The 13,186-nt window shown below is 45.6% G+C and overlaps 1 protein-coding gene across 1 annotated transcript; it reads left to right on the top strand.

Moving 5' to 3' along the window:
• The first annotated feature begins 1,926 nt into the window (after positions 1-1,926).
• LOC134411454 (arylacetamide deacetylase-like 3) lies at positions 1,927-12,097 on the top strand. The gene is made up of 4 exons (XM_063145255.1): positions 1,927-2,103; positions 8,937-9,153; positions 10,942-11,005; positions 11,323-12,097. Exons 1-4 carry the CDS (start codon positions 1,927-1,929, stop codon positions 12,095-12,097), a joined length of 1,233 nt encoding a protein of 410 aa, XP_063001325.1.
• The last annotated feature ends 1,089 nt before the right edge of the window (positions 12,098-13,186 follow it).

Raw genomic sequence — 13,186 nt, 5'->3', positions numbered from 1 at the left:
GTCCAGATTGCTTCAGCTATGGGGCAGTATATACATGATGATAATAATAATAATAATAATAATAATAATAATAATAATAATAATAATAATAATAATACCTTCAGGATCACCTTCTCCCATACTGTCCGCCCCACACACTCAGGTCCTCTGGGAAAAACTTACTTCAGTCAGCCAAAACTAGGCTGATTTTTGTTACCCAGAGGACCTTTTCTTCTGTTGCCCCCAGATTGTGGAACCACAAGAAAAGGAGAGGAACCCTACTGTGAAAATGCTGTGGAAAGGATCCAAACAACAAAGAACTGTCTGAGTGTAATGAATAAGTCAATAAAAGATTCTATGATGTAAATGTATGGGTATTCAAATGATCAGAGTATCATTAACACTTCATAAAGGTGCAGATAAGTGTAACACCACAATTAACATAGAGATAATGTACACATGCATATATCTTACTGTATGACACAAGGCCCATTCTCCCATGCCCGGCAAAGCCTGGGCATGGGAAGGGATTTGTGGGCGGAGCTAGGAGGAGACATGGCTATCCTGCGTAGGCAGGATTTCGCGCCACCAGGGCTGGGAGGGGTTATGACCTTTTTAAGCATGTGTCTTACCCCTCCCAGCCCTCTTGCTTCGGCTGCTCCCTCCCTCCCTCCCTGTAGACAGTGTGAACTACTGGTCGTCAATAGGGGGCCGAGTAGGCATTTTTTGCTCACGTTCTGATTTGGACGTGAGTTGTTTCACCTACTCCATACTGTAAGACAGCGTGGGAGTATAATTAGGTCAATTTGGCCGCGATTTAATTTGGTCACCCAATTCATGGCAGGTAGGGAAGGGCATCCAGAGGGAATATAATGGCGAGCTTCCACGGCACTGTTACAGTGATAGGTGACTCCCGAGGGCTCTCAGTGTTGAGCCTTGTGGCCAGGCTGGGGGATAAGGACCACCTTTGAGGCCAACCTCTCTCACCCACCTTGAGCCCGAGGTGGGCATGGGTTGGGGGTGACAACGGAAGGTCTCCCACCCCACGTAGGGGATGGCCAGCAGGGCGGCGATACTGTGCGCCACCCGCTGGTCATGGAAAGCTCGCCCCGTCGCTTAGTAAGGCCTGATGCAGGCCTGGCTGGATGCCCGAAGGGAACCCTTTGCAGATCTTGAATAAATGTGGCCCAGTTTAACTCCAGCACTTGTGTCGTCTCTTATTTCTTGCGTCCGTCCCACAATGATCACATACTATCAACACAAGAAATTCTCTGTGCAAAACTGAGATGATGTTCCTTGAGCATCGTTCTGAAAGGAGAAAGCCACGTTTGAATGGAAAGGGAAAGCTGGTTTTCAATTGAGGTTTGCAATGGTAATACACAGAGGCGGCACAGAGTTTTTGATGGCAGCCCAACAAAGCCCAGAACTCACCACCAGAACGGAGATTCCTACTGCATCATTTATGGTAGTGATTTTACTGATGGTTTCAGGAAAGCCATGTATTTTTCAGGGGTGGTGGTGGAGGGTCGGGGTCTTTGGGGGTAACCTATGGGCGGGGTGTTCTGCACCCCTGCAACCATGGAATAACTCATTTCCAATACTACTGTTGGGTAAAGCCAACCCTCTCCTCAGAGGCATATGCCTGGTTAACTATCGCAGATCCAGGATGTGGAGATATAAATTCATTTATTTAAAGTTCCTTGTAATCTGGATTACCTACCAATGTGTCAACACCATGCAATTGCAAATGAAATAACCATGACACATTAAGTTTCTCAGCCGATGGATCAACTACTTAGGTAACTATTACACAGTTGGTAAGAAGTGACAAAGCAAGTTATTATCTTGCTTATAACTAAAGATTCACAACAGAGGTAGGACATTAGATTTTCTGGTGTCAGAAGAGGTTACATCTATTGTACATTTCTATACTTCTTTTCAATGGATATGGAATTTGGTCAAATGCTTTGGATGCTGGTATCTTATGCAAGCATTACCATTCTCTCTTTGGTGTTTGCATGGACAATTTATTATGATATTACCAGGACACACATTCCTCCAGGAATCAAGCAACGTTTGAAACTACGACTTTTTAATTTGTCAATAAATGTCGGTTTTGGACTGGTAAGTTTACAATTTAAAAAGATTTTTCTGTGGATTAGTTTGCTGGGCATGCAGGATCTATGAAGCGCTTCCTTAAGTATGGAACTGGGAGAGAGGAACTTTCTGATAAGCTGGATTCATAATTGCTTGGAATGAACATAACATTTGTCCATCCATTTGTCTGGTAGGAGTGTTTTGATTGTGAATCTCCCACCCATTAGTTGTGGAGGCATTGTGGGGGTTCTGCTATTGCAATAAGATTGCAGGCTGCACATTTACCACTGTCTTTCAAGGAAAGAGCCATCACTCCCCGCCTTTGAAAGACACCCAGGCAATCTCAAAAGCAGCAAACTTATTGGAAGCGACCTCAAGTCCTTTCATGGTTATTCAAGGAACTGCAGCAACATGGAAGGATTCTTTCTAAAACAACAACACACCCTACAATGCCCACTGTTACCTATACCCCCCCCCAAAAAATATCCCCACAAATAATGTGATTCAAAAGTTTGCTTCTTCTCTAACTTGTATTTCTTTGCTTATTTTTCTTGTTGTTTGGGAAATCTGAGTCCAAGTGGTTGCAGATGTTGAACCAGAAAACTCAACCCAGTCTGTGGGCATCACGCGTACTGCATTAAATGCAGTCACCATGTCCTCCAAATCTTTTTAAAAAAACCTTTACCTCTCCTCCTGAATGTCTTCAAATTGTTCTCCCAACATTTATTTCTTTTTCCCCTTCAAATTTTATTTTATTTTGAAATTTTCAAAAATTAACACTCTATTTCCTCCCCTCCCCTCCTACATGCAATAGTCATTCAGTAATTATAATAAATTAAGGCAGAAAATAATAATAATAATAATAATAATAATAATAATAATAATAATAATACAACAACAACAACAACAACAATAATAATAATAATAAATTATTTCTAACCCGCTTCTCCATTCTGATCGAGGTGCGGAATAATAGCTAGTATAAAATATAAAAAAATATTAATCAAAACTCATTATACATTGTTAAAACTTCCTAAAAACATACTAAAAACATACCAAAAGTATTCTAAAAGTATCCTAAAATTTCACTGGATAGGCCTGCCGGAACAGATCAGTCTTTATTACTTTCTTAAATGCTAAAAGACTTTTAAGTCGATTAATCTCCTCTGGCAGGCCATTCCACAGTCTGGGAGCAACAGTGAAAAATGTCCTCTGGGTAATACCTGTCAGTCTAGTTTTGCCTGGCTGAAGGAAATTCTTTCCAGAAGACCTGAGTGTGCAGGGCAGATTGTACAGGAGAAGGCGACCCTGCAGGTAGCCTGGACCCAAACTATTTAGGGCTTTAAAGGTGATAACCAATAGGGCTGTGCACGGACCCCCTGATCCGCTTCGTGGCCCAATCCGGAAAATCCGGATTGGGCCCGATCCTCTTCACACCACTCTGCCCATCCCCTGCTCCACTCTGCAGAGTGAGACGGCGGCAGCAGCGGCACCAGGTATGGACGGCGGCAGCGGCGGCAGCAGCGGCACCAGGTGAGCCACATGGTTGTGGTTTAACATGGTTGATGGTATCAAAAGCCGCTGAAAGGTCCAAAATTACCAGCAGGGACACACTCCCCCTGCCAATACTCATGTGGAGATCATCCACTAAGGCGACCATAGCTGTCTCTCCATATCCCGCCCTAAAGCCAGTTTGAAATGGGTCTGGAAAATCTGCATCATCCGAGACTGCTTGGAGTTGGAAGGCAACTGCCCTCTCAATCACCTTGCCCAAAAATGGAAGATTTGATACTGGTCTATAATTATTAAGGTCCAGGGGGCTCAGGGAGGGCTTTCTTTTACAAGCGGCCGTACCACTGCTTCTTTTAAACATGATGGAAATCTCCCCTCCCTGAGAGATGCATTAATAATATTTTGTAGTTGTAGTCTAACTGCATCTCCTCCCTGGGTGACCAGCCAAGAAGGACAGGGATCAAAAGGACAAGTTGTGCTCATTACTCATCCAAGCAGCTTGTGCAAAAACTCAGTACTCACCAACTGAAACTGATCCAGTGTAATCCTACTCACGGAGTTGCTGGACACCTCATCTTCAGCTTCTGCTATAAAGACGGCATCTAAGTTGGCTCTTATCTGAGAGATTTTATCTGTGACATGATTGTTAAAGGCATCACAGCGAACTACCGAAGGCTCTAAAATTGGGTTCAGGGGGGAAGGTGTCTGAGTTTGACCTCTCACCACCTTGAACAGTTCTGCTGGATGCGAATTCACAGACGTAATGCATGCAGAGAAGAAAGCTTTCTTCGCTGCACGTATTGCCACCCCATAGACACGAAGATGTTCTCTATGTCGTGTCTTGTCAGATATGAGTCAAGTTTTCTGCCATCAGCGCTCCAGTCGTCGACCTTCCTGCTTCAACTTCGTGAGATCTTCTGTGTACCAAGGTGCCTGATTGGAAGCAGGTCGGACAGGACGTTTGGGGGCAATCATGTTGATAGCCCTAGTTAGGTCTTGATTCCATCTATTGACCAGGGCTTCAACAGGATCATTGACTACTGAAAACAGCATCAAAGGTATGACCTGCTGAATGTGTGGGTCCAGAGACCAATTGGGATAGGCCCATGTTTGTCATGGATGCCATGAACTCATGAGCTGCACCTGACAAACCAGTCCCGAATGGGATGTTGCCCTGCAAAAGTTTTATTGTCACCTCCTTTCCATTAACACCTACAATATCCCAACTATAATCACAATAGCAAATTAACAAAAATACAAGAATACATAATACTGGAGCGCTGATGGCAGAAAACTTGACTCATATCTGACAAGACGCGACATAGAGAACATCTTCGTTCCTATGGGGTGGCAATACGTGCAGTGAAGAAGCTTTCTTCTCTGCATGCATTACGTCTGTGAATTCGCGTCCAGCAGAACTGTTCAAGGTGGTGAGAGGTCAAACTCAGACACCTTCCCCCCTAAACCCAATTTTAGAGCCTTCGGTAGTTCGCTGTGATGCCTTTAACAATCATGTCACAGATAAAATCTCTCAGATAAGAGCCAACTTAGATGCCGTCTTTATAGCAGAAGCTGAAGATGAGGTGTCCAGCAACTCCGTGAGTAGGATTACACTGGATCAGTTTCCCCCCTCCTCCTGATTTTGGAGTGCTTTTCCCTTTTATTTGAGTTAGGCGGGCTCTTTTTATAGATGATGATGATGATGATGATGTTGGATTCAGTGCAGTAAGTCAACCCTGAAGGAACCCAAAGGGGATGTGTCTCCTAACATATTCTTTGTGTGTCTCTGTGGGCAGGGCTGGTGCCAGACTACTTTGCGCCCTAGGCAAGGCAAGCTACTTGCACAGTCTGTGATCCAAATTGAATTAAGTTTAATAAACTGGTTATGAACTAGCAATGAACTATTATGTTTTCCTTTTATTTATTTATTTATTTATTTATTTATTTATTTAAACAGCTAATTTGTATAAAACTGTGACCCTTAAAGGTCAGTACTGCGCCCCTCTGAGGTCTGCGCCCTAGGCGGCTGCCCAGTTGGCCTAATGGTAGCGCCGGCCCTGTCTGTGGATCTTTTACTCAGAGGAAATCAGCAGAAGCAGCAGCAATCATCAACATTATGGTGGTTTAGCCATGCTTGCAGTGCACAAAATTAGTAAGAGGATGCTGTAGCATATTGGTTTGAGTCAGGAACTCAATGATGATGATGATGATGATGATGATGAAGATTTGGCTGTGCTTACAGAGCAGTAAGACAACTCTGAAGGAACCAAAAAGGATCCTCCTCCAAGCCTCCCAGCCCTAGCTTCTTTGAATAAGGGGATGCTGAAGCATCTCACACTGTCTATGTCTCGCACCAATGTCTCGCACCTGGCAGGGCAGGGTTGTGCTTCTGGCTTTGACTCAATACAGCCCTTGGATCACTTATGTCTGTGGTAGGATTGCTTCCTCCTACTGCCGTGATCCCGTCATGGCCAGGCATTACCATGGCTCCATCCAAAGGGCTGTCTGGATACGCCCAGCCCACCTCCCAAGGCCAGTTTGCTTTGACTCAATCACCAGTGAGTTTAGACTGAGACACATTGGTCCCAGGTAATGTGCATTGCAGGCAGCCTAAGACAGGGTTTAACATTCCCCTTCTCTTCTCTTAAAGGGAAGACCCCCAGGATATGTGTCAGATTCAGAACAGAAAAAAGAAAACTGAAGTAGGGGAGTTTTGCACTTCAAAAACACACAGAGATTAGGGGTAGTTTGCTCATAATTAGGGGTGTGCACGGACCCCCCCCCGATCTGCTTCTCTTCCAGATCCGCAACTTCTAGATCGGGTCCACTCCGCTCCGATCAGATCCGCCTATAGTTCGCTCCAGTTCACTGCGAAGCTCCGGATCCAGATCGGAGCTCCACTTCCCCCCCCCTTAGGCTAGCATTGAAATACAAAAAAGCCTACAACTTTTTTTTTGGTTAATGTTAGAAACCTCAAACTTGGCACCATGATAGCTTATACATGTATACACATGCATGCCAAGCCTCAAGCTAACCCAAGCCTCCCCTGATTGTTGGGGAATTTTTGAAAATCGGACACCCCAGTATCTCAGGGATTTAAAGTAGGGGTGTGCACGGACCCCCCGATCTGCTTTTCTTCCAGATCTGCAACTTCTGGATTGGGTCCGCTCCACCCCGCTATGATCCGCCTATAGTCCGTTCCGCTTCACTGCGAAGCTCCGGATCCGGATCGGAGCTCCGCTTCCCCCCCCCCATAGGCTTGCATTGAAATCCAAAAAACCATACAACTTTTTTCTGTTAAAGTTAGAAACCTCAAGTTTGGCACCATGACACCTCATGGAAGTATACACATGCATGCCAAGATTCAAGCAAATCCAAGCATCCCGATTTTTGGGGATTTTTTGAAAACCGGACACCCCATTTTCAGACATGGGATTTACTCTGACATTTTGATAGATAAAAACTTGGAAGCAAGCACCCTCACAGCTGCCATTTAGATCCACATTTATGGCAAGTTTCAAGCAAATCCAATCATCCCTGATTTTTGGCGGGGCTTTAACCTCTAATGCATCACCCATAACCCCGATTCACACCCCTTTCGATATCTCTGTCAATTTTAACGTTAGAAACCTCAAGCTCAGCACCATGATAGATTATCCATGTATACACATGCATGCCAAGACTCAAGCCAATCCAAGCTTCCCCTGATTTTTGGGGAATTTATGAAAATCGGACACCCCAGTATCTAAGGGATTTAAAGCTGCAGACAGCTCATTGGGGCCATTTCAAAGGAAATCCCAACATGCCATGAATTGCGGAATAGATAAACCTATGTGAATCTTCTTCCACACTTGAAAAATTGATTTGGAACTTCAAAAAGTCTAAGTGAGTGCAGGAAGGACTTATCCCCTGAGTCAAAGCAAGACACACACACCCCATCCCTGCGAGGTGGGCAGGGGAAGAGGGAGGGAAGGCAGGCAGGCAGCAGACATTTCTGGGGGCTCAAGGAAGTGCGGCAAGGATGGTTTCTTTCTAAACCAGCAGTAAGTCATGCATTGCAAACCATCCCTGCGAGGCGGTCACAGAGGAGGAGGACAGGCGGGCAGAGGGCCAGGCAGAGATATGCCATAGATCTAGTATGGGGGAGTCAGTCCCGGCAGATGCCCCACCACAGCAGCACCCCGGGGGGAAGGCACGCAAGAAGGCAGGAAGGGGTGTCAATCCCAGCAGATCCAGCTACCTCACAAGGACGGCTCCCAGGCAGGCGGGCATGGGCAGGCAGGCAGGCAGGCAGGCAAGCAGGCGGGCAGGCATGGGATGGTGGGCACAAAGGAGCTAGTATCTTGCACAAGTATGCCATAGATGATATGGAAAAACCAATCCTCAGCCAGAACCTTCCAAAGGGCAACCAGTGGACTGCTGGAGTTTTCCTCCTGTTTCCAGTGGCTGGGACGGGTCTCTGCGCAACCATGGCTTGCAGACAGAGCCTGTGCCCAAAATACCCCTGGCCTGTGCTCCTGCTGGGAGGGATACAGGTGACGCAGCCCACTGCCAAAGCACAGGTGAAGGCAATGGGTTGCATGAATTGAAGTGACAGGTTGCTTCTCAAACCCATGATACTGGTTCATATGCACTTCATCTACTCTCAAGTGAGTGTTCCAAAGGGCGACCGGTGCACTGCTGGAGTTTACCTCCCACACATAGGCGAAGTGAATGAATTAAAGTGTCAGGTTGCTTCTCAAAGCCATGGCACTGGTTCATATGCACAGCAGCTTCTCTTAAGAGAGCTGTCCCAAGGGCGACCAGTGCACTGCTGGAGTTTAGCTTCTTCTCACAGGGGAAGTCAATGAGTTGAAGTGACAGGTTGCTTCTCAAAATCATGACGCTGGTTCATACACAGTTCAGCTTATTTCTAGGGAGGTCTCCAAAGGGCGACCGGTGTTGAAGTGACAGGTTGCTTCTCAAAATCATGACACTGGTTCATACACAGTTCAGCTTATTTCTAGGGAGGTCTCCAAAGGGCGACCGGTGTTGAAGTGACAGGTTGCTTCTCAAAATCATGAAACTGGTACACCTGCACTTCATCTGCTCTCAAGAGAGCACTCCAAAGGGCTTGTCTGCACATCGGCTACGCCATTAGCATAGGTGGAAAGATATCTGATACTGGCATGGACGGTCTGTGCACTTTATGGAGGCCATTATAATAAAAAAATAAAATATCCCACCCCCTCTCGGAACTGGACACTTGGTCACACTAAGTGCAACACTGTCTAAGGCTGCCACTGTCAAGATGTAGATACTTAATGCACCGAATTCTGATTTATTTCCTTATCTCCTGTTTTAAACAGGCACAGTTTCTGGAGAAGCTTGGCATTTGCCCTAAACATAAAGCTATCAGGTTTATTATGGATTTAGTACTACCAGTGATATCCTCAAAGACGATCATCAAGGATCTGGTGTTTGATGAGGTGCCAGTGAGGGTGTATTGGCCCAGAACACCAACTACCGATAAGAGACGAGCAATGATCTACTTTTATGGAGGAGTTGGCGTGTTTGGAAGCTTAAGTAAGTTTGGTCTGGTTAACAGAAGATGGAGTTAAAAGAGACATCCTGTTGTACTGTTTCAGTGATCTCTTGAAAATTCCAGCTTCATTGCTAATGAATAATCTTTTAACTTCGGATGTCAGAAGAACCTGGTTTGGGGATGGAACTCAGCAAATTTTCACAAGCTCGACTCCTGAGATGCCAGTTCATGAATCCCAGAGTGGGCATGACTTGGCGTGCGCTGATTGGGGCAAGCTCGTAGTTTCCTGCTTTTTGTGTGTGTGCAAATCCCAATTTGTGCAAATTTGCAATGGGGAATATTTATGGAAATTGTGATTAATGCAAAATCACAGCCATAAACATTGCAATTTGCACAAAGTGGACCTTTACCTCTACATGTTTAAAAAAACTGTGCTATTTCTGGCTGCAATTTTGCGCAAATCACAATTTCTCTAAGTATTCCTAGCCATGAAGTTGCGCTAATCACAGTTTGCTAATAACAGCAAAAGCAGTGAGCTCTTGGAGTTTTGCGGCTTCTGCTTTTTGTGCTTTTTATACTGTATTTTGTATCGTGTTTTTAACCTGTTGGTTGTTTTATATTATGGTTTTAATTCTTGTGAACCGCCCAGAGAGCTTCAGCTATTGGGCAGTATAAAAATGCAATAAATAAATAAATAAATAAATGGAATTTCCAGTGAAATTAAATGTGATTTTTAATAGGGCTGTGCACGGACCCCACGAACCACTACGTGGCCCGATCTGGATCTTCTGGATTAGGCCCGAACCACTTTGGATTGATCCGCCCATCCCCCGCTCTGCTCCACAGAGTGAGATCCGGAGAGGCGGATTGAGATTTTGGCCCCTTTCCCCACTTACTTGCCTCTGTGGTGGACAGCAGAGGCAGGTAAGTGGGTAAGGGGGGGCAAACTGGGGGGCAAAAAGGCCCCTCCCCCTGCCCCCTTACCGTGTCCATCTCAGTCTTTTATGGGCTTCAATTGAGGCCTGCAATGAACACAGGAAAGCCCCCCTCACCCCTGACCGTTTCCTGGCTCTACAGCTGTCGCCATGCAGATTGAGGTGGCGGCAGCGGAGCCAGGTAAGCGAAAATCCTCCCACCCCCTTAACTGGCTCCCTCATGGTCTGTCGCAGGCTTCAACTGAGGGCCAGGCCTCAAAGCGGAAGCAGGCCTGCTTCCGCTTTGAAGCCTGGCCCTCAGTTGAAGCCCGCGATGGAGTCTGGTAAGCCCCCTCCCCCCTGCCCCCTTACCTGGCTCCGTTGCTGTTGACGCATGGACAGCGGCAGTGGTGGCGGAGCCAGGTAAGCCAAACTCCCCCTGCCCCCTTACCTGTGTCCATCACGGGCTTCAGTTGAGGCCCCAGTTTCAAGCCGGAAGAGAAGTCTGCAGCCTCTTCTGGCTTGAAGCCGGGACCACAATTGAAGCCCATGACGGACACAGGTAAGCCCTCCTCCCCACTGCCCCCTTACCTGGATCCATCACCATCACCGCATGGAATGCAGTGGCAGCGGTGGTGCCAGGTGAGTCCCCTTCCCCCCACTTACCTGTGTCTAGAGCTCCAGATGGAGGCGAACCACTTTACCTCGATCCACAGCCCCCCAACCCGACTCATCTCCGCCTTTGTCGGATGTGAATCAGGCCGCTCCGCTATCACTTCTACGAACGAAAGCGAAGCAGAGCACAGCCCTAATTTTTAATATGGTATGTAATCTGGATATATATATATATATATATATATATATATATATATATATGAACTCCCTTCAAATATATTTCTTGTATTTCTTTTCCAGAAACTCATGGTTGGTTGTGCAACTACATTGCCAGAAGGAGTGGTTCTGTGGTTGTGTGTGTTAGGTAAGTGGTCCCCTTCATCTGTATCCAAGAAATAGTGATGAGTACTTCCTGAGTCGTGACCCCTGGTAGATGTGCCGTCTCCTCCAGTAATGCCTGGCCAGTATGGCCTCCTTAGCCAGCACTCAGTGAATTTCAATCTATTGTGAGTGTCCTTCAAAAACAAAACAAAAAAACACATGATTAAATTCCAGATATTGTGTTGAAATGGAGTTACACAGCACCTGGTACAGAAGCATAATAATGAAGTGATATATAAATTCGCTATAGCCTCAGAAACTGCAACGCTAAATGCTGACAATATCTTGCCTTTGTTTTAGATTTCGGTGTGCTCCGGAGCATCCATACCCAGTGCCAGTTCTGGACTGTCGCACTGCTACTATACACCTGTTGAAGAACGCTGAGCGATATGGAGTGGACCCCAACCGCATCATCGTTGGTGGGGACAGTAGCGGAGGCACCTTTGCTGCTGCAGTTTGTCAAGAACTGGTGACAAGGAAGGATCTCCCAAGGGTCCGAGCCCAGGTCCTTATCTACCCATTCCTTCAAGCAGTGGACTTCAATTTGCCTTCTTATCAGCAAAACCATTCAGTTCCCATCTCATTCAAGAAACGAATAGTCCAATTAGGCTTGTTGTATCTCATTGGGAGAAATATCAAAGTGGATGGAATTATGTTAAGTGCCCATGTTCCGGAGGAGTTGAGGGTGAAGTACAGAAAGTGGGTTAGTGCAGATATCATTCCAGAAGAATTTAAGGTCAGGGGTTATGTGCCACCAGTGCTTGCTCCATTTTCAAAAGAACTTTATGAAATAGGGAAGCAAGCCTTTGAGCCCATGTTTTCCCCACTTTTAGCAGAAGATACTGTCATCTGCCAGCTCCCTGATACATTCATTTTAACCTGCGAATATGACGTTCTCAGGGATGATGGACTGTTGTATAAGAAACGCCTGGAGGACAATGGTGTGCCAGTGACATGGCATCATGTGAAGGATGGGTTCCATAGTATATCCATGTATGTTGATTATGGGCCTCTTGAATTTCCAAGCTCACGGAGCAGTTGTAAACGTATAGTACATTTTTTAGAGCATTTATAGAAATCATTCATCTACTGCAGTGCTACACTACCCCTTCATTTGAGGAACAACCCTCCTTTTAGGGATCCCCTGATCTGTCCATCTCACCATGATTGCCACATATTCACAGTGATGACCATTCCATTCATTTTCGACACACACTTGTGATTTCTGAAAACATAAATCCAAATGAAAATCCATAAACGTTTTCCTGCGTTTTTGTCCTTGTTTTTTTAAGTACAGCTTTTCTAGATATTTCCCATTGCTGAAATACTGTGCCAACTTTCTTCAAATACACACATTCTATCCATACTTTTAGTTAATATATACTTTTGTTCTGCACTTGACTGTACTACAGGCTAGATAGCATTCAGTGCCCAACCCACGTTTGCAATATAGCAAACCTTGGGCCAGATGGACATCCGTTTAAAAAACAAAAGGGGAAAATCAGTTCGATCCCCTTCCCCAGACATGAAAAATGATTTGTACAAAATGTGGATCCCATGAAAGAAAAATGTACAAAATCCTGCTGCTGAAAACAAAAACAAAAACAATGGAATTCCACAGACGAGCCCAACTCAGTTCCGGTCGAGATATGCCTGATAGCAGAAAGCAGAATAGAGAGCTTATTTATTTATTTATTTATTTTATTTACAATATTTATATACTGCTCCCCATTCAAAATTTTGGAGCGGCATACAAGAGAAAATAAAAATAAAAACAGAATAAAACTTTAAAATAGATTTTAAAAAGAAGCAAAACGCACAGTGAACCGTGGCTGGTCATTAAGGAAAGGCTTCCTGGAATAATGACGTTTTCAGGAGGCACCGAAAGGAGTACAAACTTGGCGCCTGCCTGACCTCCAGAGGCAGGGAATTCCATAGGCCGGGGGCCACCACATGGAAGGCCCTTCCCCTGGTGGACTCCAATCAGTGGATGGGTCTATGTGGAACCACGAGGAGCATGCCCTCAGTTGACCTCAGTTACCGGGCAGGTTGGTATTGGAGAAGGCGCTCTCTCAGGTATCCTGGTCCCAAGTTGTTTAGGGCTTTGTACACGACAAGAACCTTAAACAGTGCCTCCGATGCCCATCCCACGGAGTCGATTCAG

This window comes from Elgaria multicarinata, chromosome 20, assembly GCF_023053635.1.
Source record: "Elgaria multicarinata webbii isolate HBS135686 ecotype San Diego chromosome 20, rElgMul1.1.pri, whole genome shotgun sequence".
Lineage (NCBI taxonomy): Eukaryota > Metazoa > Chordata > Lepidosauria > Squamata > Anguidae > Elgaria > Elgaria multicarinata.
The sequence above is the reverse complement of the archived record's forward strand: the minus strand, read 5'-3'. Positions and strand labels throughout refer to the sequence as shown.

Coding starts and splice junctions, on each gene's coding strand:
- LOC134411454 (XM_063145255.1), top strand. CDS start 1,927: ATGGAATTTGGTCAAATGCTTTGGATGCTGGTATCTTATGCAAGCATT. Junction 2,104..8,936: donor TAAATGTCGGTTTTGGACTG/GTAAGTTTACAA, acceptor TGTTTTAAACAG/GCACAGTTTCTGGAGAAGCT. Junction 9,154..10,941: donor TGGCGTGTTTGGAAGCTTAA/GTAAGTTTGGTC, acceptor TTTCTTTTCCAG/AAACTCATGGTTGGTTGTGC.